At 37.8% G+C, this 25,551-nt stretch overlaps 1 protein-coding gene across 4 annotated transcripts in view; it reads right to left on the bottom strand.

Moving 5' to 3' along the window:
- PLEKHM3 (pleckstrin homology domain containing M3) overlaps positions 1–25,551 on the bottom strand; it is a 179,933-nt gene that overhangs the window by 30,150 nt on the left and 124,232 nt on the right. For 3 of the 4 annotated variants that reach the window (XM_072742358.1, XM_072742359.1, XM_072742360.1), the window contains exon 7: positions 1,141–1,298. The exons of the other annotated variant lie outside the window; for it this stretch is intronic. In XM_072742358.1, the coding sequence (XP_072598459.1) occupies positions 1,141–1,298 (158 nt within the window). The remainder of the gene's footprint in view (positions 1–1,140; positions 1,299–25,551) is intronic. 4 annotated transcript variants of the gene reach the window in all.

Raw genomic sequence — 25,551 nt, 5'->3', positions numbered from 1 at the left:
TCAGATTCCTTTTCAGACTGGATTATATTCCATTATATGGATATACCACATCTTGTTTATCCATTCATCAGTTGATGGACACTTTTTGGCTATTATAAATACTGCTGTGAACATCTGTGTACAAGTTTTTGTGTGCTGTACATTTTTAAGAAGTCTATAATCTCTAGGCTATGAGTTAAGTACCTGTACTCAGGAAATAAGGCTGGAGTGTGTGTGTGTGTGTATCTTTCTGTGTGTGGAGCCAACCCAAGTTCCTGTATGTTTACAAAGAGTCTGTGGGTTTAAGAAGAGGCCAGAAGAGCTGAGTCAACTCTTAATATCTTAGTTTTACCCTACATGCTTCAGCTCTCCCTGGCTACATGCCTCCCCTTCTGTTCTGAACCACAGTGTAAGTGAGCCCTGCTGGGTGGGAAATGAAGCATGATTTCATGGCCAAAGAAGCCAGTGCACAGACACATAAACAGTATATATTTCTATGATGCTTTTGGAATGAAAGGAAAAGTGATATGTATCATTTTGTGATTCAAGAAAAGCAATAGTAAAAACCCTACTCTCAAGTTAGCGGGAGAAGAAAATCATCCATCAATCAATGAATGCGATGATGCCCAAATATTACTTTGGTTAGAAAAATAATCCCACATAAACTCCCACTTTTCTCTCCTTTGGATCCTAAAACTTTCATCACCACACTGCAGCGCATCTGTGGAGAAACGCATGTGGTGAGCCAGACAGCTGTTTCCCAGTGTCTTGTAGTTTTATTCCTGGCGGTCAGTCCAGTTTTAGCATTGCTATGAAACTGCGATTTCCCTTTGCCTATCATTTGGCCCTGAAATATTGTGAGGATTCTTCTTCCCTGATCTTCATTCTAAAAATGAATCTAAACACTCTTCATTACCTAAGAAGGCAGAGTTAGGTGATGTTTTTTTTGCAACTCTTTATCTCATTTGGATAAAGATAGTGAAGTGAGCTGGGAATGAATATAGGAAACCAAAGGGTAAAAAATGTTCTCCTTGAATAAGGGAAATCCGATACAAGGTAAGAGAGATACAGTGCTTGACTAAAAGTCAAGGCCTGATTTGACCAAATAAAACTTCATGTGACATATTAAGGTATACTTTTATAAGACAAGAGATTCTGTACCTGCTTGTTGAAATATCCTCAAAAGGGTAGAGGATCTCTCCATTGTTACAGATTTCACAGATGAACCCCTTCTGGCTACAGAGACTGCAGCTGTACACGTGTGAGGTGGCAAATTTAATGACCTTGCCCAAGAATGGAGCCAGCTTCCCCTCTATTACCTGCGGAAAGAGAAATGGGACAGGGAAGCAAATCCATTGAGAACAGAAGTCTTGCAGACCCAAGAAGACTGGAATTCCTTTCCTTTACACAACAGGAAAACCTCTAATTATAATTTCTCAGCAACTCTGAGAAAGAAAAGACAGTATTTTCACTCCAAAAGAACTCTCTGGTTTAAACCACTGGAGGTTGGAAAATGAAGATGTTGGAACTTCTTTTGTATTCCTCTTTCACTGTAGCATGATATAGGGAATTGAGAAACAACAAATGGGGAACGCTACTTTCATAGACCAACTTACTGTTATAGTGTGCTATTAGAGGAATGGGGTAGATTTTCCCAAGATTAGAAAACATGCAAGGTAAACATTAACGTAGAATATTATGTTGTAAATTCAATAATACCTATCCTCTGATGAGTTAATAGTATAGCTTCTTTTACCATCTTCCCCAAAACATGTAACAAATGTGGAAAAATAGGTTTCTTTTGGTGCTGATAATAAGTATGTTAATATAAAGAGATTGCAATTCGACAGTCTGAGAGCTGCATTCAGCCTGAGGATTTTTTTTTTTTATTTTAGTGTTTTAAAAAATGATCCAATTTGATAACTGGGAGATTTCACAGAAAAATCCTGAATTTGGGCTTTTTGTTTTTTTTGTTTTTTTTTTTTTTTAAATTTTTTTTAAATTTTTTTTAATATATGATAGTCACAGAGAGAGAGAGAGAGAGAGGCAGAGATACACAGGCAGAGGGAGAAGCAGGCTCCATGCACTGGGAGCCCGACATGGGATTCGATCCCGGGTCTCCAGGATCGCGCCCCGGGCCAAAGGCAGGCGCCAAACCGCTGCGCCACCCAGGGATCCCGAATTTGGGCTTTTTGGGAAAAATAATCAGATTTAGCAAAACCCGGCCTGAATTCCAACATGATGATGATCCTGATTATGAGTAGGGGCTGCTTGCTCCCACAGAAGCACATGTTCTGCGGTTGACAGTTGTCCCCTTCTAGGTCCTACTATTTTGAATCTGCCTGCATACCACCATTACGTTACCTGTTGGCCTGCAAACATCCATGAGTCTGGAACCAATGGTTAGTCAGATCCCTTTTCACTTAAGTAATGCTGAATGAGCTTCAAAGACTTCAGCAGTTCAAAACTGATATGAAAAAAAATCTGCCTTCTTTCTCATCCATGCATGGGTATATACATGCTGATTTTGACATAACGAAGATTCAATTTAATTTGGAAATAGCTAGAAATAACTGGTAATAGCTGGATACTTTCACATCATGGAATAATCTCATGATGTTTTAAAAATGAAGAGAACAAATTGGAAAAGCAGATCTTTCACTGTGTGTGTATATAGTTTTTTTGTATTTTTAAAAACAATGTATATTATTTTTGTATTAAGATACAGAAAGTGAACAAAAATAAATGTTCACTGCTTTATAAGAGTGGATTTTCTTTTTCTTAATAAAGAGAATAGAAATTATGCTGGCTGTTTTTTGAGTCAAGCAAGTACATTTTCTGCCATCCTTTTACTTACTCTCCTCTGCACTTCTTTCAGGAAGCCATAGGCCAACCTCCTTTTATTTATATTTTCTCAAGAGCCATTAATATTGATGAACCCCAGTAACGTGTACTTCTAATACCACCACATGATATACACTTTCTAAGAAATAACCACTACCAAATCTTATACCAACCACCGGTAAACACTTTCCAATGTGTCATAGGGTTATTTCTAAATTGTGGTAACAATAGTTCAGCAGAGTTTGGTTTTATTTATGTTCCTCTTTACTAAACAACCAAGGTTAATGACACATTCAGAGATGCACAAACAAAATATAGCTCAGTTGGGGGAAAACATCAGGATATAGAACAGTCCAGAAACCAGGTGAGTAAAGATTTTTTGGAGGAACTGAGGGTGAGAAGGGAATATGTGGAAGAAAGTTATTATCTAGGGTCTAAAGGAGAAGGCTGGGCATCTTATGCATAAAGGTTTTTTTTTTTTTTTTTTCTGTTAGAAAACTTCCTTGAGACAAAGGGTGTGAACATTTTGAAGGCTTTTGAAATATTTCACCAAATTTACACTGCCAGAAATGTAAATGTATTTCTATCGGAAGACTTTAATAAGCTTTAAAAAATTAATCTGAGGACTGGTATCTTTATAATATTTATTCTCCTTATCAAAGGACCTTACCCATATCTCCATTTTATTAAATCTTCATTTGTTATTGCTTAATAAAGTTTTGGGTTATTTTTCCCTGTATAAGCAACTCACACTATTATTTAGGTTATTTTAGGGTTAAACTTTTATATAATACTTTTCCTTATTAGCTATTGCTGGTTTTAGAATATATTGACATTTGAGTATATCTTATATATAACTATTTCACTGAATCTTCATGAATGCAAATCACTTTTAGGTGATTCTTTGGGGTTTTCTGAAAGTAATAACTTGGTCCCTTCCTTTCTAATGTTATATCTCTTATTTATGTTTCATGTCTTATTTCATTGTACAGTGACCCTAAAATAATTTGACGTAATGGTGTTAGCAGATATTCTCGCTATTTCCATGAGAATTAAACTGGAAATTATGTAGTCTACAGTGAATGGTTCGTTTTCTCCATCAAACACGTATAGTCATTCACCACATTTATTAATTCCCTCTCCTTTTTAATAGCAGCTTTGAGATACAATTAACATGCCAAGTAATTCACCTATGTAAAGTCTACAGTTAAATGGTTTTTAGCATATTCACAGAGTTGTATGCCATCATCATAGTCAGTTGTAGAACATTTCACCAACACTTGCAAAAAACCCTATACCTATTAGTAGTTGTTCCTTTTCCCCCATAACCTGTCTCCTCCCCACCAAGCCCTAAGGAACCAATAATCTTTTTTTTTTTGTCTCCATAGATTTACCTCTTCTGGACATTTCATATAAATAGACTCATACAATATATGGTTTTTTTATGACTGCTTCTTTCAGCATAATGTTTTCAAGGTTCATGTTGATTCTCTTGAATATCTCTGGTATAAGTAAGTCTCTTTTTCCTGTCTTGCCAGCTATTAACACTCCTCTCTAGATTAATGAAATCATTTTCTAGTTTTACTTCTGGAAGCCAGTCTTTTCCCTCTGGTTCATCCACAGCATATATACTAACCAATTTTGGACATCATCTTTATCAAATATCATCTCTTCTTTCAAATCTTGGTGAATTCTTATTTTGTTATTAATAAAAGTTCACTCATTCATTTCATAAAATTATATTGAGTTACAATGTCCTATATACTCACTAAAGGAGTGAACCAGATAAGACTAGAGCTTACGTTTTTGCTTGGTGTGCAAGCGTCTCCATTAACTTATTCCATACTATTTATCCAGGCTCATTTTCCATTTCTTACTACATAACTTCCATTTTAAGAAAACTTTTCCCTGTGTAGAATATGCTTACTTTTGCTCTTGTGCCTTCACCCATGTCATTTCCTGTCTTAAGTTTCACTTCTTAACACATATTTATATTTCACCTAGGCTTCATGGCTCAGATCTAGTCAGTTTCATCTGGAAAGCCATCTTTGGCTACTTCAACTGTTACACTTCTCTTGTGCTTCATACAATTTACTTTTATATAATTTAATACAGAACTTGATGCTGTTTTGTACTCTTTACTATTGTTTAACATGTGATTGTTTTGCTTAATCCAACCAGATTGAACATATAAAAATGGTGATACTGACTGTAAAACAGTGATTTTACCTATAAAATGGTGATTTTATATGGAACGATATAAGAATGTAAATTGCTTCAAGGCAAAGACTGAGTCTCACACTTGTTTTAAATATCCCTTCTGCCAGGGACATGAGTTCTTGTTGATTGACCAAGGATGCCTTCTTATTTTTCCTCCTTGCCAGCAGCAGTCACATCTTAGGGGTGTCTTTGTGTCACAAACATTTTTAATCATTCTGCTGTGTGATTTAGGGAAGAGCATAAAGAGTGTGAGGACCTGGTGGCTGCTCAGCTGTTCAGGAACTTTTTTTGCTTCTTTATACTTAATTAATTGCTTTTTCTATTTGTTAGCGTAGGGTTCATGGCCATGTTCCAAAGAGCTGACGATGCTGAAAGTTTTTCCTCCAGAAAAGTGAGGTAATAGTCTATACATTTATTTTAGAATGTACACACATTTCTTTAATAGTATAGAAAAGAAAACTATAGGTACAGATATATTTAGGACGTTTAAAGCTTGTCTTTGAATACAACTACTAGCAGCACTGGAAACAGAATCCAGCTCTTCTGGCTTCTGGTCTAGAAGTTTTATCACCACAAAGAAGTAGGTTCTAAGTATGAAATCTCCTTGGTTCAAAAAAAAAAAAAAAACCAAACTCCTTGGTTCTTTTTAAAAATCAGATATATCTTCGCTTTGGATGATTGCTTAAAAAGAAATCAAGTATCCTACACCCCTACCACCTCCTCCTGCCTCCAAGAGTCTTGCAACTTACACTCCCAATTCCTATCCATCTTGGTGGAGCCTTAGGTTAGGAACATATTCCATAAACACCACAAAGAGGATGGCCTCACAGAAGACCAAAGCCTAAGGAGCCACTATCTTCAGGGTCCAAATAAGAACCAAGTAGAAAAGGGCCACCAGGATGCCGATGGGTCTGGAAAATGACTATGGGTAGGGAAAAGTCAAATGTCCAATAAGCCAACAAGCTTGCCAGCAACCACACAGCCTGAGAGAAGTCACACATGAGACCTCTTCTGTGTCAACCCTAAATTGGAGCACTTCCCCGGGTAGTGTTACTACCTAGAGTAACAACAGTCTTCAATAGGGCCCGGCATGGGGAAAAGTTCTGCAAACTGGGTATTTAGATTAGAGTTGATCCAGGGGATTCTGATACCACTGAGAGCAAGCCAGGACTGATCAGGACAAAGAAAACCACAAAAGTACTTCCTTAATAAAACTGGCCAAAGCTTGTTTAAAAAAAGAAAAAACCTAACCTTCGTAGTTTTAGCTTGACAACTTGGCTGTATTTTTCTGGTGTGTGGTAGTTTGATTCACCAGGGAGTCTCCCAGAGAGGCTGACATTACAGAGTTTTCCATATTCCCTCAGAACTTACTTGTCTCTGGGTACTGGGAAACAGCAAAGCAGAGTGGAAAAGGCAAAGCTGATCTGAGTACCTATTCTAGTTCATCCGCTTTCCAGCCACGAGATGTTGGCAGATTACTTAACCTTTTCGAGCCCCAGTTCATCAACTGAAAAGTTAGGATAATACCTACCTCGTAGGGTCAAAGGACGGATCAGATTTAATATAATGAAAGCACTGGATATAATGTCTAACTTAGAGCAAGTAATTAATAAATAATAGCTTATTATTTATCTTAATCTAAATAGAAACTTTAGATGATTTAGATTCATTCCAACTTTCAAACACTTGAGATTTACAGCAGGGGGAGAAAAGAAAGGTCTTTTTTTAATATGTCATTTCTAAAGGGAGAGAGAGTGAGAAAGAGAGAGGTGGGAGGAGGAAGGGCCAAGGAAGAGGAAGAGAGAGAATCTTCAGCAGGTTCCATGCTCAGTGCACAGTCTGACTCGGGACCTGATCTCACAACCCTGGGATCATGACCTGAGCTGAAAACAAGAGTCAGAGGCTGAATGAATGGAGTCCCTCAGGCACCCTACATATCATCTTTTAAAAGGTATCAAATTGTCTTTCTGTTGGATGGAATCAGTAGCAATTAACGTAAAGCGGTCAGTTCCATTCCCTCCAACACTGCTGTTAATAAAGGAACAAGGCTTCTTTTTGCCAGGCAGGATGCTGGGGAAAGACAGTTAACACACCTCAAGCTTGATTTGACTCACTCATATAACACCTTAGCAACACTTGGAAACTATCTTTCTTAATCTTTTCTTGCTTGTAATTAGTCACAGGTTAATATAACTTTATAATAACCCATCAAAAGTCACAAGGCCATTCCATGTTTAGCATAACAGGCTTGTGGTTTCCGTTAATCAGGTGGTCATTTAGGGATGTCAGGAGTGAAGGTGAAATAGAACTCTGAGATAAGGTTGTTATCCTTCCACTTATTTTCCTCAAATGGCCAGTCTACGTGAACAAAATCATGACAAAGTAGTTAGCAGAAGACATCTGTAGCTCTTCCCCATATCCCAGCCCCCTGACTACTCCTCATCTTCTTTGTACCAAACTGCCCTATCTCCTTGAGAAAAGGCAGATGTCCAAAATGGGGGAAAACTGTTTGCTTCTGTTTTCCATTATACTTAATTTCTTGTCCTAAGGAAGGTACTACTCTGATTGACTTATTTGGAGAGTGTGCATATGTGAGAGGTATTTTACTGGTCAGGTAGTCAAAGAATATATACTTTCATTTGTAATTTAAAGTTATGTGTCCCTGAGCTCTGGGTATTATATGTTGGCAAGTTGAATTTAAATAAAATAAATAAAATTATGTGTCTTCTCATCACATGGTAGGATAAGGACAAAAGGAAACATCAAGCTGGTATCTTCACAATTCTATTTTTTACTTTTGCAATCTTTCTACAATTCTTTTCACTCATTTCAGGTACTTCTAAAACTCAAGGAGCTGGCAAATGTCACTTTTCATCATCCAGTTGGCTGACAAATATAACAAATGTGCTTACCCTTCTTGTGTGACTGCAGCCCACGAAAGCTGCCTGGTTGAACTTCCAGCTCAGGGATACACACATTTTCCCCCCTTTCTATTCTGGTCAAGATGGTCAGCATTGGAATTTGAGGCCTATGGCTTTCTTGCAGACTAAGACAACAGACTTTATTTGATTTACTTTCTTGCAGACCAATCAAAAATTACAATTAAGTTAAAAAATAACCTAGTGCTGCCTTCTCCAAACCACAGTTTCAGAAACAGCTGCTTATTACTCATGTGTGGCACCAGGAAATTGCAGTGTCATGTTCAAGGTCTGTGGCCAATAGAGATCTGTGGGATTGGGAAAAGGGCACAAATGATTCTTTTATGTCCGTTACCTTCACTCCCTTGGCACCACAACACCATTCAAAATCTACAGGGGGAGAGGGACAGACCACTAGTAACTTGGGCAAGAAAAGAGGAAAAACTCTTTCTCATTGAATTTCTTTATGCAGTGGCTCATTCTTTCCCCCTGATTTGTCAAGTTACCTTCCATTTCAATACAAGCATTCCTCAGCCATTGTGTAACATCTAGATTCTGGACAACTGTTGGGAATACTGTGATGAAGAGGGCTGTTGCACTTGACAAATGGCCCCTCCTTAAAAGTCTAACCAGAAGACCCATTCACGGTAAACAAAGCCACCTGCCACTCATTGGTAACAAGCTAGCTTGATGAAATGAAAGAATCAAAACTGTCACACACTGTAAAATGATTTCAAATATAATTTAGTTTGCATTTGCTTGGCCAGAGGACTATGAAAGGTTTTGCTATTTTTTCTCTGCCATTTCTCAGCTGTAACAGGTGGGTACTGTGAAGTCCAGTGACCTTGGTCAGGTGAGTTTGTAGAGAGCTAGGAAAAAACAGTGTAGATTCTGCTCAGGTTTGAAAACCCTAACAGTAAGAATATTCTGAATCTTCATTCAATTCTAAATTTTTCTTAATTGTAAGTCCTTAAAAATATAAAATAAAAAGCATACCACCATATTATTTTTCTTAAAAACAGAAAATAACTAGAGGCGCCTGGCTGGCTCAGTCAGCACAGTATGCGACTCCAGATCTTGGGGTCGTGAGTTCACCCACATTGGGTGAAAAAGGGGGAAAAAAAGAAAACAAGTAGTATAAGGGATTTTCCTATTTCAAAAAGTTTGTTAAAACCCTACTTTCCCATAATTAACCTTTGAGCTCCTTTTTTCTTTTTCTAAAGAAAGACAGCACGAGTCGGGGAAGGGGCAGAGGGAGAGAATCTCAAGTGGACTCCATGTTAAGCAGAGCCCGATGCAGGCCTTGATCTCACAACCCTGAAACCATGACATAAGCTGAAACCAAGAAGCTGAGGCTCAACTGACTGAGCCACCCAGGTGTCCCTGAGCTCCTTATAATGGCTCAGTGCTGGGAGGTTGGTGTGTAAACAGAAAACTTCTCTGATCAGCTGCTCCCCACCCCTCTCACAGGACCGAAACTTTGGCTAATCAAGCACTTTGCTGCAGGTGGACTATGATGTCACCAATTAGCTATTATCTGAGCCCTTCCCAAAGGTGACAATTTCAACTTAGACTTTGTAAACTATGTGATAATTTAATCTAGTGTTGATGTAATTGGGTAGATTAGGGTATGGCCATCATCATTTCCATCAAATTGCATTTTGCTTCCTGCTGGAAACAGTCTCAGGGAATAAAAGAAAAACAATTTCCTTTGGTGAGTGAATGGCAAAGATAAATCCCAGAACACAAATTTCTTATTCAGAAAAATATATGGGATGGGGCCTACTTCAGATAATTTTTTCTGCACTAGGTAAAGTGCCTCCATGGCCACGACCCCAAGGAACTTCAGAGGAAGCATTTGCAAAGGGTGAGTACATGTATTTATGAGGAAAATGGATTAAAATATTTTAAATTGAGACAGTTCCAGAAAATTCCCATGGTCAGCAGGGTTTTACTTCTCTACTGAGTTAATTAGTTGTATGTCTGAAATAAATCATATTTAGGTCTCTATTGTTCATTTTGGCTTAAGATACTAGTGAGTCACTGAAAAGTAAGGAGACTTCCTAAGTGGTCTTTTACACTCAGCTTCCTTACTTCATATCTGAGAAAACCAAGGCCCCGTGATGCCGTGAGCTGCTCAAGATCACTCAGCTGATTGGTGGCAGACCCGAGTCTCCCTGTTTAAGCAACCTTTCACTATTCGAGGAAGGGATACTTCTAAGGGCATCTGAGGTCAGAGAGCAGCTCCTGGGTTTGGTTCAGCCTGGGAATTCTGAGGTTCCTGGATGTCTACTGACCCACCATGTATAAACAGAGGATTTCTAAACTGACTCAGTCCCAGCATGAAAGCAAGATGCACTGTCTACATCTCTATCTACATCTACCCACAATTTTGATCCAAACTAGACCTGCCTTTGGCTTACAGAAACACTTTTTTGTCCAACATATTCTCTTCTCGTATAACAATTCTCTTAAATGGTCACATCTTGTGTTGTTTTCTGAATATGGAATATGATTTTGAATACCTCATTATTCTTAGATTACTAGGATATTCACTGGTTAAAGTAACCACCAAATTCTGTGGCAAAAATGGACTTAACATCAAGTTAAACCCTAGCCTACTTACCAAAAGTAGAGAAGTAACTTCGTAAAAGGAGAAGCAACTACAGCTGGAAAGAGCAAAGCAAAACAAAACAACTCCACCTATGCATGTAACGTGGGAGAAATGAAAGAAGTATGCTTTTCAGAGAGGGCTCGAGTAGAGACCAATATAAAACATCTTAACAGAAAACAACAAAAGACTCCACACTTGAAGGAGAAAGATATCCGGAGAAATAAAAGCAGCATTACCTGATTACATAAGGATAGGAGAGACATAAAAGGCCAAAAGAAAGGGAAGGAGAAGTAGGGAAAGGATGGAAACAGGAAAAAAAATTAAGAAATAGTAAGAAGCAAAATTGAAATGGTCACAGAAACAAAGGAGAGCGTTGACTGTGGGCTGAGATGGCAGCGAGGCGGCCAGGTTTCCATCCCAGCCGTGCGTGTCCCCATGAGCTGAGCAACCTTTTGTAAGTCACTTCACTTCTCCGTGCCTCGGCTTCCTCATCCACAGAATAAAGGGATTGCACGAAGTCATTCCAAAGTGAAGGATCAATAAGGGTCCCTCTCAGTTTGAAGATTCTATGATTTTGTGATTAACCAACAGGGAAAACATCAAAAGAAGCTTGTTGAATACCCCCAGGAATGTAGAAAGGGAATATCTGGGGAGATAGATAAAAGGTGAGTTTAACCAGACTAATTAGAAGATACCCAAGGAAATTTTCAAAAGAAGTGAAATAATGTCACCAGCTTTTTATTCCTCTGCTTGCTGAGTGCCATTCAAAGAGGGAGTTAATGCTTTTTAGGAATCATCCCCTCACAGGTGTGCAACCAGATATCAGTTTTCCCGAAGACGTCTGCAAATCCCTTCCTTTCATCAATGCATTTAATTAGTTAAAGTTTAGATAGCACTTACGGACGAAAGGCACAATATAAGTGCTCAAAATTATTATTACTTAACAGCTTTTATGAGACCAGCAATGCCTAAGACTAAATGAGAAACCAAAATTAGTTTCTGGCTAGAAGGTTGTGATCTAATAAATTGCTGGGTTATTGATGTGAGGAAAAACAACCCTGCATATAAACTGAAATAGGTGCTCTTTATTAGCTTGCATGCCATTGTCCTAAGACAGCTGGTAATTTTTCTTCTTTGCCTCAAGGAGTCAACAAGTAGTAAACCACCACTTACCGTGCAGTACTGATTATGATTTCATACATCCTGTTTTTCAAGAATATTATCTGCTGTGTTTGTAGCATCTGTATGCTGGACATCTGTATACCCAGGATATGGATTCAAATGTATATGGGAACTTACCATACAATAAAAGTGGGGAAAGATAGGTTATTTAATAAATAATGCTGGGGTAACTGGTTAGACATTGTGGAAAAAATACAACTGAATCTCTAACTCATTTCATAAAAGAAGTAACTGCAAATAAATTGGAAGATTTAAATACAAAAAGAAAACCATAAAAGTATTTTAAAACTACAAAAAATATTAGAGAAAAATGTTAGAAAAATATTTATGTGGGGCAAATATTTTATAATCTTAGAAGCCATAAGAGTGATAAATGTGAATATGTAAAATTAAAAAATTAGTAAAGTACAAAATACTACTTACAAAGTGACATGACAAAAACAAACTGGGATAGTTCCCATTTATATAAAAAAGTGCCAATTTCCTTAATATAGAAAGAGCTCTTTTAAACTAATGAGAAAAGACTAATAACATAATTTAAATACAGGTTAATGAAATAAACAGGCAATTTACAAAAACTACAAATGGTGAATAACAAAAAAAAGATGCTAAGCCTTACTTACAATGGAAAAGCATATAAATTAAAACAATAGTGTGAAGTTATTTTTTATTTATCAGATTGGCTAGGATTAAAAATATTAATATAGACAATGTGGGTGTAGGAAAATAGGTACTCTTACGATGCTGAATGGAAGTAAAAACTGGTTTCACCTTTTCAGAAGGCAAGTGGCAGTACTTATCAAAGTACAAAGCATGCCTACCCTTTGACCTGGCAGTCTGATATTAACTAATTTACACTACAGACACAGTCACACAAGTGCTCAGGGAAATATATGAGGATGTTTACTGCAGTATTAGTTCTAGTAGAAAAAGATGCACTGGTTAAAAATTAGGATAACTCTAGGGCGCCTGGGTAGCACAGTCAGTTGAACATCTGATTCTTGATTTTGACTCTGGTCCTGAACTCGAGGTTATGGGATTGAGCCCTGCCAAGGACTCTGTGCTAGACAGGGAGTCTGCTTGAGATTTCTTTCCTTTTGCCCTTCCCTCTGCTCCAGTGCATGAGCACTGTCTCTCCCTCTCTCTTTCTCTAAAATAAATAAAATACATCTTTAAAAAAATGAAGATAACTGTATACTATGCAGCTGATGAAAAAATGAGGTAAATCTTTATATGCACTCAATATGCACATAGGCCTGGATGTTCACAGCATATTATTAGGTGAAAAAGGCAAGCTGCAGAAAAATAGTATTGCTTGATCCCATTTGCAAAAAAAATAAAAAATTAAATTAAAAATTAACATTTGTAAATGTGTAGAAATGTCTAGAAGAAGATAGGCCAGCTACAATAATGAAAACTACTTCTGCAGAGTCGTATGTTGGGGGAGAAAAGGGCAGACTTTAAAAATAGAAATCTGTAATGAAATATCAGAATGGGAGATTAAGAAAACAATCCCATTTACAACTGCATTGAAAAGAATAAAATACCCAGGAATAAGTATAATCAAGGAGGTGAAAGCCCCACACACTGAAAACTGTAAGACACCGATGAAAGACACTGAAGACACAAATAAATGGAAAGATATTCTGTGCTCACGGATTAGAAGAATTAGTATTGTTAAAATGTCCACACTACCCAAAGAAATCTACAGATTCAGTGGAATTCCTACCAAGATTCCAATAGCATTTTTCACAGAAACAGAACAAACAATCCTAAAATTTGGATGGAACCACAAAAGACCCCAAATAGCCAAAGCAATCTTGAGAAGGAAGAACACAGCCAGAAGTATCATGTTCCCTGATTTCAAACTATATTTCAAAGCTATAGTAATCAAATCAGCATGGTACTGGCATAAAAACAGACAAACAGATAAATGGCACAGAATAGACAGCCTGGAAATAAACACACATGTTTACAGTCAACTAATTTATGACAAAGGAGCCAAACACATACAATGGGAAAAAAGTTTCTTCAGTAAATAGTGCTGGGAAAACTGGAGAGGCACCTACAAAAGAATTGAACTGGATTGCTATTTTATACCATACATAAAAAATTAACAGGGATTAAAGATTGGAATATAAGACCTGAAACCAGGGGCACCTGGGTGGCTCAGTGGTTGAGCATCTGCCTTTGGCTCAGGATCCCGGGGTTCTGGGATCGAGTTCCACATCAGACCTCGCAGGGAGCCTGCTTCTCCCTCTACCTATGTCTCTCTATCTCTCATGTGTCTCTGTGTCTTTCATGAATAAATAAAATCTTAAAAGAAAAAAAAAAAAGACCTGAAACCATGAAACTCCTAGAAGAAAACGTAGGTGGTAAGCTCCTTGACATCAGTCTTGCGAGGATGTTTTTTGGATTTGACACCAAAAGCAATGGCCACAAAAGCAAAATAAACACGTGGGATTACATTAAACTAAAAGGCTTCTACACGAAAAAGGAAACCATCAACAAAATAACAGGGCAAACTAGTGAATGGGAGAAAATACCTGTAAATACTATATCTGATAAGGTGTTAACATACAAATATAAAGAACTCCAACAGCAAAAAGGAATCTGATTAAAAAAGTGAATTAAGCTTGTTAAAAGAACAAATAGAGGATCTGAATGGACATTCTTCCAAAGAAGACATACAGATGGTCAAAAGGTCCATTAAAGGTGCTCAACATCATTAACCACCAGGAAAATACAAATCAAAATCACAGCCAACTATCATGTTGCATTTAGAATGGCTATTATTGAAAAAGACTAAAAATAACAAGTGTTGGTGAAAAATGTGGCATAAGGGGGAACCCTTGTGCACTGTTGGTGGGAATGTAATTTGGTGCAGCCACTATGGAACATGGTATGGAGGTTCTTCAAAAAATTAAAAATAGAACCACCATATGATTCATCTTCTGGGTATTAATCTGAAGAAAACAAAAATATTAATGAGAAAAGATACCTGTACTCCCATGATCATTGCAGCATTATTTCCAATAGCCAAGATACAGAAACAGTCTAAGTGTTCATCAGTGTAAGAATAAAGAAACTGCAACACACACAGTTATACTGCCCAGCCATAAAAAAGAGTGAAATCTTGTGACAACATGGATGAACCCAGGGGGCATTATGTTAAGTGAAATGTCAGACAGAAAGACAAATACTGTATGATCTCACAACGTAGAATCTAAAACAACAATAAAACCCGAACCCAAGCTCCTAGATACAGAGAACACGGTGGTGGTGGTTGCTGGGGGTGGTAGTAGGAGTTGGGGGGGTGGTAGTAAGTAAAATAGATGAAGAGAGTAAAAAAGTACATATGTCCAGTTATAAATTAGTTATGGGGCTGTAATGTACAGAATGGTGACTATAATTAACTGTATTACATATTTGAAAGTAGCTGAGAATAGATCTTTAAAAATTCTCATGGGAAGAAAAAGTTTTTTGTTAATTATGTATGGTGATTTATGCTGTAGTGACTATTTCTCAATATACAACAACAGCAAATCATGTTGAATACTTGAAATGATTATGTCACATATCAATCATACCTCAAAGAAAGAAAAGAAATCTATCATAGACATTCAAAGGTGATCATTTCTTAGAAGTAAAAGAGTGGAGAGGGAAGAGAAATTTGAGTGGTAACACTGGGAGAACAAATTAGTGACTATGTGGATAATGTTTGTAATACAGAGTTAAACTTCCATTTTGAGGTTTGCCAACAGTTTTTTAGCCCCACGCCTGCCTTTCCTGTTCCCCACACCTGGGTAAGCTGATGGGAAGCCCAAGTGTTCTCCCTTTAGCACCTGCAGGAGATTCAAACCACTCAATTTCCTGCTTCCTATGGGAATCCTCACCCAGGCCCACCCCCTAACCGCAATAAAACCCTCAAGCCAGTCTGCTTTCCTCTCTCCAGCCATTTTGGACGTGTTTGAGACTGCTCTCCTTGTCCCCAAGACCTCAATTTGTAAGTAACTAGACTTTTCGTACTTTCAAAATATCTGTATAAAGGTTCTGTTTTTTTTTTTTATGTTTAAGTAATGAGAGTTAACACCTTTATAGTAAATGTTTAAATTGTTAAAAAAAAAAAATGACAGCTCCACATAGCAAGGCTTTAGAAATATAGAAGTGAAATTTGCATATGCATATATGTGAACATTATAAAAATGCAGAAGACTTTCATTTTTTTGGTTTTGTATTGGCCTCTGTTTTCACTTGTCTCTGATAATATATTTTTACAAAAGTTCCTGAAAATTGCCTATCAGTGAACCTGTCATGACTGCTTTAGACTTAATGCTTGTATCTAAGGAGACCTATGTGTCTAATCAGAATGTTCCCTGACTTATGGGCGTTTTTTAGGTTTTGGAAGGTAACACTGCCCCATTCAATTAGAACGACTTATAAGATATGTGGAGTGTCAATAGCCCTATCTAATACCAGGCAATTTAAGGTCAGGTTTTTGTTTACATAATTATCACCGAATTCTAGACATTTAATCTTATCTCTTTAAATACCTAACTGGGAGTTAGCAAGTAAGCAATCAGGATGCATATTGCATTTTCTACAAAACTTAAATGTTTTAAATGCCCTTTTGCAACTCTGCTTCTTCCTTCCTGCCCTCCCAGAAATGACCTGACCTTACGGCTCCCTCCCCTGGAGCACATTATTTGATCTTGATCACCGGGCTGGTCCCTAAATTCCAATAGTTTTAAATGGTGTTTTTGTAGTCAATAGGAGGAGAAATAGTATCGATACATATTTTAAATCCATTCCCTAGACATTCAGAGGTCACAGTAGTTCCTTACCACCCAGAGCACCGTGCAAGGGAGGTCTGTTACCCAGCTTGAACATTTTTACCACGTAGTTTGGTGTCAACCCAAGGAAAAGTCAGTGTACTGACTCAACTGCCTTAGACTTGGCCTTAAGCAAAAAATGAAAACTGGGATTTTACAACAGGATGACATTCCTAGATAAGATCAGGTTCAAAGAGAAAAGCATTTTGAATAGCAGGCCCACATGCGACATGTTCAGAGTTTTGGCAAACTAAATGGAAAAGGCTCCTAAGAAAGGAAACCCTGTTAAATAGCCAGTTTTTCAAAGGCAGATCATCTGTGCTCTGGTCCCCAGCATCCAACCTCCTCCTGCACACCACCCTGCTAGTCTGCCTTCCTCCCTTCCAGCATCCTTATGCCTCTAGGCCAGAAGAGAAATGACTCTTCTGTAGTCATTTACTATGGCCAGTAGCTCTAGCAAAGGGAAACTAGCAAGCAGGTCAGAGTTTTATAGGAGTTGTTGAGGTTTTGGTTTTCCCTGGGCTCTCTGTTCTTCAGGAGCATAGGTAATTGTAAAAGGATTTTACTTCATTCCCTTAGTTTCTCTTTTATTTTTTAAAATTCATTTTATTAAATTTTTTTTTTTAGTGAAGAGCACTCAGCTAATTGGGACTCCAGGCAGTTGTAGAGTAGCTCAGGTTAACTGGGACAAGATGCTTCACTGGCTGTATTTTTATTTTATATATGCATATGTAAAAAAATATATATAATTAAAAATTTATATATAAATGTATGTGCATATATAAAAGATAAATTTATATATATATTTAAATTGAAGCATTTATAAGGTAAAGTGCAAAATATCTATATTTAAATATATATATTTTTATATTATAAATATATACAGTTAATTGAGGTATCATAAATAAGGTAAAGTGTACAGATCTTAGGTACAACTCAATGAATTTTTAATCATGTGTGTGGAACTACTATTGTCCTACCCTGCTCTCTTGCCCTCCAGTCCCAACCATGCCAACCCAATCTCTATGCCATCCACCAGAAGGATCTTACTAAAATATATGACCAAGTGATAAAAATGACATGAGCTGTTGCACCACCACCAGAGCAGTGACTGCTTAATCTGTGCCAGTCACTGCCCTAAGCTTTTTTTTTTTTTTAAAGATTTTATTTATTCATGAGACAGAGACAGAGAGAGAGAGAGGCAGAGACACAGGCAGAGGGAGAAGCAGGCTCCTTGCAGGGAGCCAGATGTGGGACTCGATCCCAGGACTCCAGGATCACCCCCGCTGGGCTCAAGGCAGGTGCTAAACCGCTGAGCCACCCAGGGATCCCCTGCCCTAAGCTTTTTAATTCATTTTTTCTTTAAGCTAATACAAGTCAAGCACTTGGAACATTTGCAGGCACTCAATGGGCGTTAAATAAATAACTATTATTATGCACGGGAACCTTAAAAGGTCAATATTTTTATGATAACCAATTTGTAGGTGATAAAATTGAAGCTTATAAGGCTTATTCCAAGGTCACCCAGCTTGGATGTATAGAGTAGGGAACTGGATTCCCAGAGCCCCGTGCTAACCACTATACTTCAGTATGTTCCTAGAGTTGGTATTTCTTTTTTTAAAGATTTATTTATTTATTTGAGAGAGTGTGTGCACACACACATGCATACGAGTGGAGAGTGGGGCAGAGGGAGAGATCTTCAGACTCCCTGCTGAGTGTGGAGGCTTATGTGGGGCTTGGTCTCATGACCCTGAGGTCATGACCTGAGCTGATACCAAGAGTTGGACGCTCAACCAGCGTTGAGCCACTCAGGTGCCCCCAGCTGGTATTTCTTTAATGAAAACCCCTTGAAACTTCCTCAGGCCCTACAAGAGAAGGTCTCAACTCCTTAATATGCCCTATAAGGTCTTCCCACAAGCTAGGTACATCCTATCTTTCCAAATTTGCTTCTAGTTTTTATCTACTGTGTATCCATCTCCTGCTCTCACAATGCCTACCTACCTCATCATTCCTTGAGACACTTTTAATTTTAATAACTATTTATTGCTATACTCATGTATGTGTCTGGATGCTTTCTGTATTTATCTCCAATTCTTACTGCTGCCGACCAAAATAAGTAATATCCTATGCATTGTACAGGTAAGTAAATGGAGCAGAAAAATTCAGGTGCTTGTCTCATGGTCAGAGAGCCAATATGCACCATAGCTGGAGTTTGAACTCAGGCCTGTATGATGATTTCAGTGCCTTGTCCTGCTCTTGTATGTGGTCCAATTGTCACCTAGTTTCTAAGGCATTTTTGCCACCACTGGCCCTATTGTGCTCTGCTGCCTTCCACAGATGTAAACAGATTGCTTGTTAAGGAAATTAATGCTCCATTTCCATTTTGGGCCTTTCCAAGTGCATTCAACCTTTGCATTCAAAAAGCTGAAATGGAATATTTCTGGAATATTCCTACTGCAGTCCCCAGAACCAAACATTTAAATGGCAACCTTGTCCAAACACAATGGCAAGTCTTTTGACCAGATGAGGTTATGGCTTAATGGCATGAACCTAGAGGGCAGAGGAGTTGCTGCCAGTTAAACACCACATGCACTTTAGCAGGGCCTCCAGGGGATGTGTGATTCATGAACTCCTGGGACATGTACAATTCCTGAGGGATGAGCTAGTCAGCTCTCCAAACATGAGGACAATGGACGATGAATTCTGTGGGCAGCCAGAAAGGCCAGAGTGGGCAATTTTTGAACTGATCTTGAAAAGCATTTTATCATTGGAATAGCTAACATTCTTGTTGATTATGTAGAATAAAAAAATATTGAAGCATCTGAACATTTGGTATATGTTCAGCTCTTTCTGTACCTCAAAAATGAATATTAATGTGCAGTCTGTAAAAGTCTTATAACTTGACAGGAAGTGCCTGACTCTGCAACTGTCTCCTGACAAGTTTTGGCAGCATTTGATGGTGATCATTCAATCATACTTGTATTTAAGATTATAAAATAAGTTAATTCCTTAAAAAAAAAAAAGATTTATTTGTTTATTTTAGGGGTGTGGGGTAAAGGGATAGGGAGAGAGGGAATCTCAAGCAGATTCTATGCTCACTGCAGAGCCTGATATACAGGGCTCGATCCCACAACCCTGAGATCATAACCAGAACAGAAACCAAGAGTTAAACACTCAACTGACTGTACCACCCACATGTCCCTAAAATAAGTTATTTAGTTTATTAATCTTACATAAATTTAAACTACATGTGCTTCTTTTTAAGTCCCAAGCTAAAAATTCTCACTGTTAAGAAAAAGTATAGGACTTCAACTTGGAATCAGTACAATTATTAAAATAATTTAAAAAGTAAATTGGGTTGACAAAGTGATTCCAAAGTTGATCTGGAAGGATAAAGGGACAGTTATAAGAAAGACAATTTTGTAAAACAAGAATATAAGGATATATTTGTGCTACCAGATATGAAAAGATCGTAAAATTCATTCAAATGATTGGTACTGGTGATTTGAATTACTACTGAGAAAATAGAAGTGATTGCTCAGATATAGACCCCAGGACACACATGTAATTAGATTATCATGAATATGGAATCAAAAGTCAGCATGGAAAGATTATTTAAAAAGGAGCTGAAATGACTGCTTAATCATTTTTTTGGGAAAAACCCTAAATCTTCACTTATACCATGAAGAAAAATAAATCCCAGAAATTAAACTACTAAATGAATAAAATTATTTTAACAGAAGAAAATGCAAATTATTATTTATCTGCTGCAAACATGGAGAAAGGGTTTGTAGGATTTAAAGCCACAGAAATAAGTGACAAAAGGGAAAAATGAGCATATCTGAACTCATAAAAGTTGGAAACTTATGTTTCTCAAAACATTATATATAAAAATGGCAAACAAGAAAACTAGGAAAAATATGACACCTAATGTAACCTAATGTATATGGAAATCATGCAAACTAACTGAAAAAGTAGCCTGTCCTCAAACGGGCAAAAGATGTAGTTTATTTTTTTTAAATGTAGCAATAAACATACAAGAAATGTTTAGCTTCCCAAATAATAAAAGAAATAGATATGCAAAGTCAAACAATGATAAAGAATCTCTTTTTGGTTCTAAAATTATGAAAGGTGTGTCTGTCTGTGTGTGAGCACTCATGTGTCTAAAATAACAATGGCTAATTCTCCAGGGATCTGAAGGGAGAACTTGCCATGTTGGCAGGTATTGATTTAGTAAACTGTATCGAGAGCTTTTAAAAAGTTCAAACCCTCGCTATAATAATTCCTCTTCTGAATTTATCTTTAATCAGAAGCTAAATGATTTTATACAAGAATGTATATCTTAATATTTATTTATAATATAAATTGGAAATGCCTAAATGTCCAATTAAAAGGAAAAGGAGTAAACTATAACAATGGAATTTTCTACAAGACAAAAGAGCTAGTGCCTCTCTGAAGATTATTTAATAAGCCAAAGCAAAATAATTTATATACTAAAGAATAAGCCACGTTTTATACCTAATACATGCATAGAACTAGCCAGGGGTGCCTGGGTTAAGCATCTGCCTTTGGCTCAGGTCATGATCCCAGGGTGCTGTGGTCAAGCCCCGCATGGGGCAGCTTGGTCTGCAGGGAGTCTACTTCTCCCTCTGCCTGCTTCTCCCCCTGCTTGTGCTCTATATAGTCTCTGTCAAATAAATAAATAAAATCTTTATTTTTTTTTTTTACTTTTTTTTTTTTTTTAAAGATTTTATTTATTCATGAGAGGCAGAGGGAGAAGCAGGCTCCATGCAGAGAGCCCGACGTGGGACTTGATCCCGAGACTCCAGGATCACGCCCTGGGCGGAAGGCAGCACTAAACCGCTGAGCCGCCCAGGGATCCCCTAAATAAAATCTTAAAAACAAAACACAACAAAACAAAAAACAAAAAACCAACTAGCCAAATGTGAATCTAGTTATCATCTGTGATGCTGCGCTAATGGTAACTAATGAAAGTAGCAGCAGCTGACCTTCTTGGCTAGGTATGTGATCTCATTTAATCCTCATATCATCATTAGATCTTGTTTCCCCCGCTGTATGTGAGGATGCTGAGCAGTGACCTGGGATCTCAAACTCCGGTCTACCAAGGGCTGGGATCTGAACCTCTCTGCCCTGCTGCCTGATAGTTATTTTCTCCCTAGTGACTTTTTGTACTTTCAGATTTTCTGACATGAATATACTTTAATAATCTGGGAAAAAACACAAACTTTAAAAAAGTGAATTGGGGCCAAGAAGCCCTTGGAAGTCTAGTGTTCTGTCCCATGACAGCCTGTGGTATGAGAGACTGTGCCATCAGTGAGTCCTTCCACTCTTGCCCTTGGCTCTGGATTTTCCTTCTTCAATTTCCCATCCCTTTCTCCTTTCCAGTATACATCATGGAGTCACTTGGTGATGATGGGAAGCCCTTGGTGTGTGGAGGTGCCATTCCAGGGCTGGTCTTGCCTACTCATTTCCTTTCCTCTGCCTCTCTCTTTTCCTTCCCTTCTGCCAAACCTTAGACTTCCTAGCACTCCCTGGGAATAAGCCTGGTTCAAGGTTCTGGTTTAACAAAACAAAACAGGGTATCCTGGGGTTAACTCGGCCTTTCACAGTTCTATGATTAAATTGCATTTTTCAGTGGTTCTGCCTTTAAACTCAAACCCTTTTAAAGAGAAATTTAAGGAGAGCAAAACATAGGAAACAGTGCCAAATGCCAATAACATATTTTAGTCGTTTGGGGAATGGGCAGCTTTAGAAACCGCAAATTCCCACTTATGCAAGGGCTACTTGAGCTTTTTTCTTTATTGCTTAGTGACAGAAGCCTGGCTTTAGACCATGGTCAGAGTTGTTCTCCCTTGTTTTCTTTGTCTCTCTTCCTCTGAAAACAGTTATAAAAGGCCTGAGTTATCACAGTGAGAGTTGCCTAAGCCTAAAGCTCTAATCAAATAACAAAAATCATTTTCCACTGATGTACGTTGTTCAGACTAAAATGCAGATCCAAGTCTGTCTTGGTACCTGTTCCACCTGTTCAGCAAGCTGTCCTTACGGAACCCTGCACTCTAAGCTTGGGAGGCTCCACACGTGTGACTTCACTGCCAGTTGGCAAGGCTTTGGTACCATGTGCTCAGCTAGGTGTTCTGTCTCCTTTCTCCCAAAGAAAATGATGGAAGAGGAAGATATGAATATTGCTCTGTGATTATGCTGTCCCAAACCATAGATGGCACAATATTAAATGGAAAGAATCCCAGAGAGCTCCCTTCTGTGACTATCTGGGACTATGAACCCAAGCATCAGAGTCCAGTGAGGTCAGCTCCCACCGTTAGAGCTAGATTATGGTGTGGCCCAGCCAGTCCCAGGACATGAATTGGTGAATTGTACTACGTTATCACCAAATACATTGGAAATAAGGTGCCAGTGAGCTCATGTTTCCATAACTACTTCTCAAATTACTGGTAAATGTGAACTAGTTCCTCTAGAGGATAAGTAGATAGCAGTGAAAATTTGAAAGACTTTTTAACATATTGAGTACTGAGCATTTTGGTGGTAAACACATGTACAGAGAAATTGTAAGCCAGAGAAAGCCTCTCAGTATGAAGCAGCTGACAGTTCCCTGAGCAACCAATTAACATGAGAGCAAAAGATAAGTTTCACTGCATAAGTCAGTTAATTGATTCTGTAAAAACTGCAAACAAAAATCAAATAAGAACTATAAAGTTGGAAAAAGATACAAATATCCTAAAAAAAAAAAACAAAACAAAAAACTAGCCGGGGCACCTGGGTGGCTTAGTTGGCTAAGCATCTGATTCTAGATTTTGGCTCAGATTTTATGATCTGTGGATTGTGAGCATGGTTCTGGGCATGAAGCCTGCTTAATATTCTCTCTTTCCCCCTCACCCCCTCACCTCCTCACTCCTGTGCTCACTCTCTAAAACAACAAACTAGCCAATTAAATCTAGCAACATATAAAAAGAATCACTGAGCAATTGGGATTTATGCCAGGAATGCAAGGATGGTTTAACATCTAAAAATCAAACAACATAATAGACCATATTAATAGAATAAAGGACAAAAATCACACGATCATCTCAATAGATACAAAAAAAGCATTAGACAAAATCCAACATCTGTGGTAAAAATCACTTAAACTAACAGGGGAACTTCTTCAGTTATAGGCTATCCATGAAAAACTCAGGTAAAGCATATTTAATGATGAAAGACCAAACATTTTATGAGATTAGAACTAGACAAGAATGTCTATTCTAAACACATCTATTCAACATTTCACAGGAGGTTCTAGCTAGGACAATTGGCCAAGAAAAAGAAAAACTAATCGTGACAAGATCTGGTATATGAAAAAGTTGGAAACATTTTGCTGACATAAAAGCCAGGAAAAAAAAACCCCACCAACTTTAAGTATATTTTGATCAGGACTTTGTAATTATATCCATGTATGTTGCTTGTACTCGTGGAGAGGCTGTGGCTAACATTATCCAGTTGAGAGTTATGGAAACACTTATTAAGGGATCCCATTCCAAATAAGTTAAAAAGTTAGCGCTACTGTTAGAACATGTACTAAATTCTTCATTTTCAACGGAAGTATATTTTTATTGATAATCAGCTTCTCTCCCTCCTTCCTTATCTACTAAGTATATTAAATACTCTTTGACCACATATTGAAAGTATGTTTAAAGAGTACCAATCAGTAAGATATGCCAAATTATTAGCCTACTTGGGCATCCACATATTTTAGACTGGCCCTGCTTTCTGCAGGTTCTGTGGGTCATGACTACTCCTAAGAGAAAAAAAGATAACGTTAGTCAGATAAGCTATTCCAGGTCCCCTTGTAGTGGATCATGAAAGACTCCATATGGACAATGGGGCTTAGTTTCAGATCAGAACAAGCCTTTGCCATCTGTTGCTGAAACAGGTTATTGGGCACATGAAAATGAGAATCTGCTTGTCTCTCTACAAAGATCCTTTAAGGTACAAGGAAAGCCATATAAGGGACAGCTCTACTCAAACATCTTACAGTTAGTGAAATAAAAATATGAAACCCAGTGATATCCACCAAGTCTACAGAGTGATCCAGGGGCCTGGGAATGTCTCAGGTCTGAGAGCTCTCTGACTAGTTTCTATTTGCTTCCTTAGAGCATTGACTATGGCCGTGATCCTGGTGATTTGGGGTTGCTGGCCAATGCTGGTCTTTGAATTTGTCAGTGCTTCCCTGGCTCAGACCTATCCTGACAAATCATCTTAAATTTTGCTAGTCTTTGAACTCTGCTTCTTGTCTGTGCTTTGGCTTTACAATTAACTCTTCCAACTCCAGTCTCCTTGACATTGGGTATTTGGGGCCTCCTCTCCCTTTTACAACTCTTTTTGCATTTCCAAATGGACTTCTAGATCAACTCTGAAATCTCAGGGTAAAATAGTTGTGTTGGTCAAAGCATGAAATGAAAAAACAGAAAAATTACTTTTCTTCTTAAATATGTCCAAGATTTTTAGTTTCTCTGTTCTTCTGAGTCCTAGAAACAACAGCAGCAACATTAAAAACAAAACAAAACAAAAAACCCACGTAAGTATTTCTCAATTGCGCTCTGAACTTTCCACTTTGGAAGTGCAAAATGAAATAAACATTTTAGCAAATAAGAGTATTCCAGTGGATTGGTTGCTCATAGTAACTATTTCAGAGATACACCATCTTTCAAAAAATATTTTATCAATAATTAGCATTGCAGTCCTGATAAGAAAATATAAATCTAGAGAACAGACATGAGAGAATTTCACAAGCAGGATCTCTTTAATAATTTCCCTGAAGAAAATGCTTGAATGCACTTTAGAAAGAGTTTGGCATGATTCCATATCACCCCTCCTGAAGTACTCAAGACTGCTAGGCAATGAAGAGGAATCAATCATACCATGAATAGTAACTGAGCAATGGCACCCA

Source organism: Vulpes vulpes, chromosome 16 (assembly GCF_048418805.1).
Source record: "Vulpes vulpes isolate BD-2025 chromosome 16, VulVul3, whole genome shotgun sequence".
NCBI lineage: Eukaryota > Metazoa > Chordata > Mammalia > Carnivora > Canidae > Vulpes > Vulpes vulpes.
Note: the sequence above shows the minus strand (reverse complement) of the source record. Positions and strands in the feature narration are given on the sequence as shown.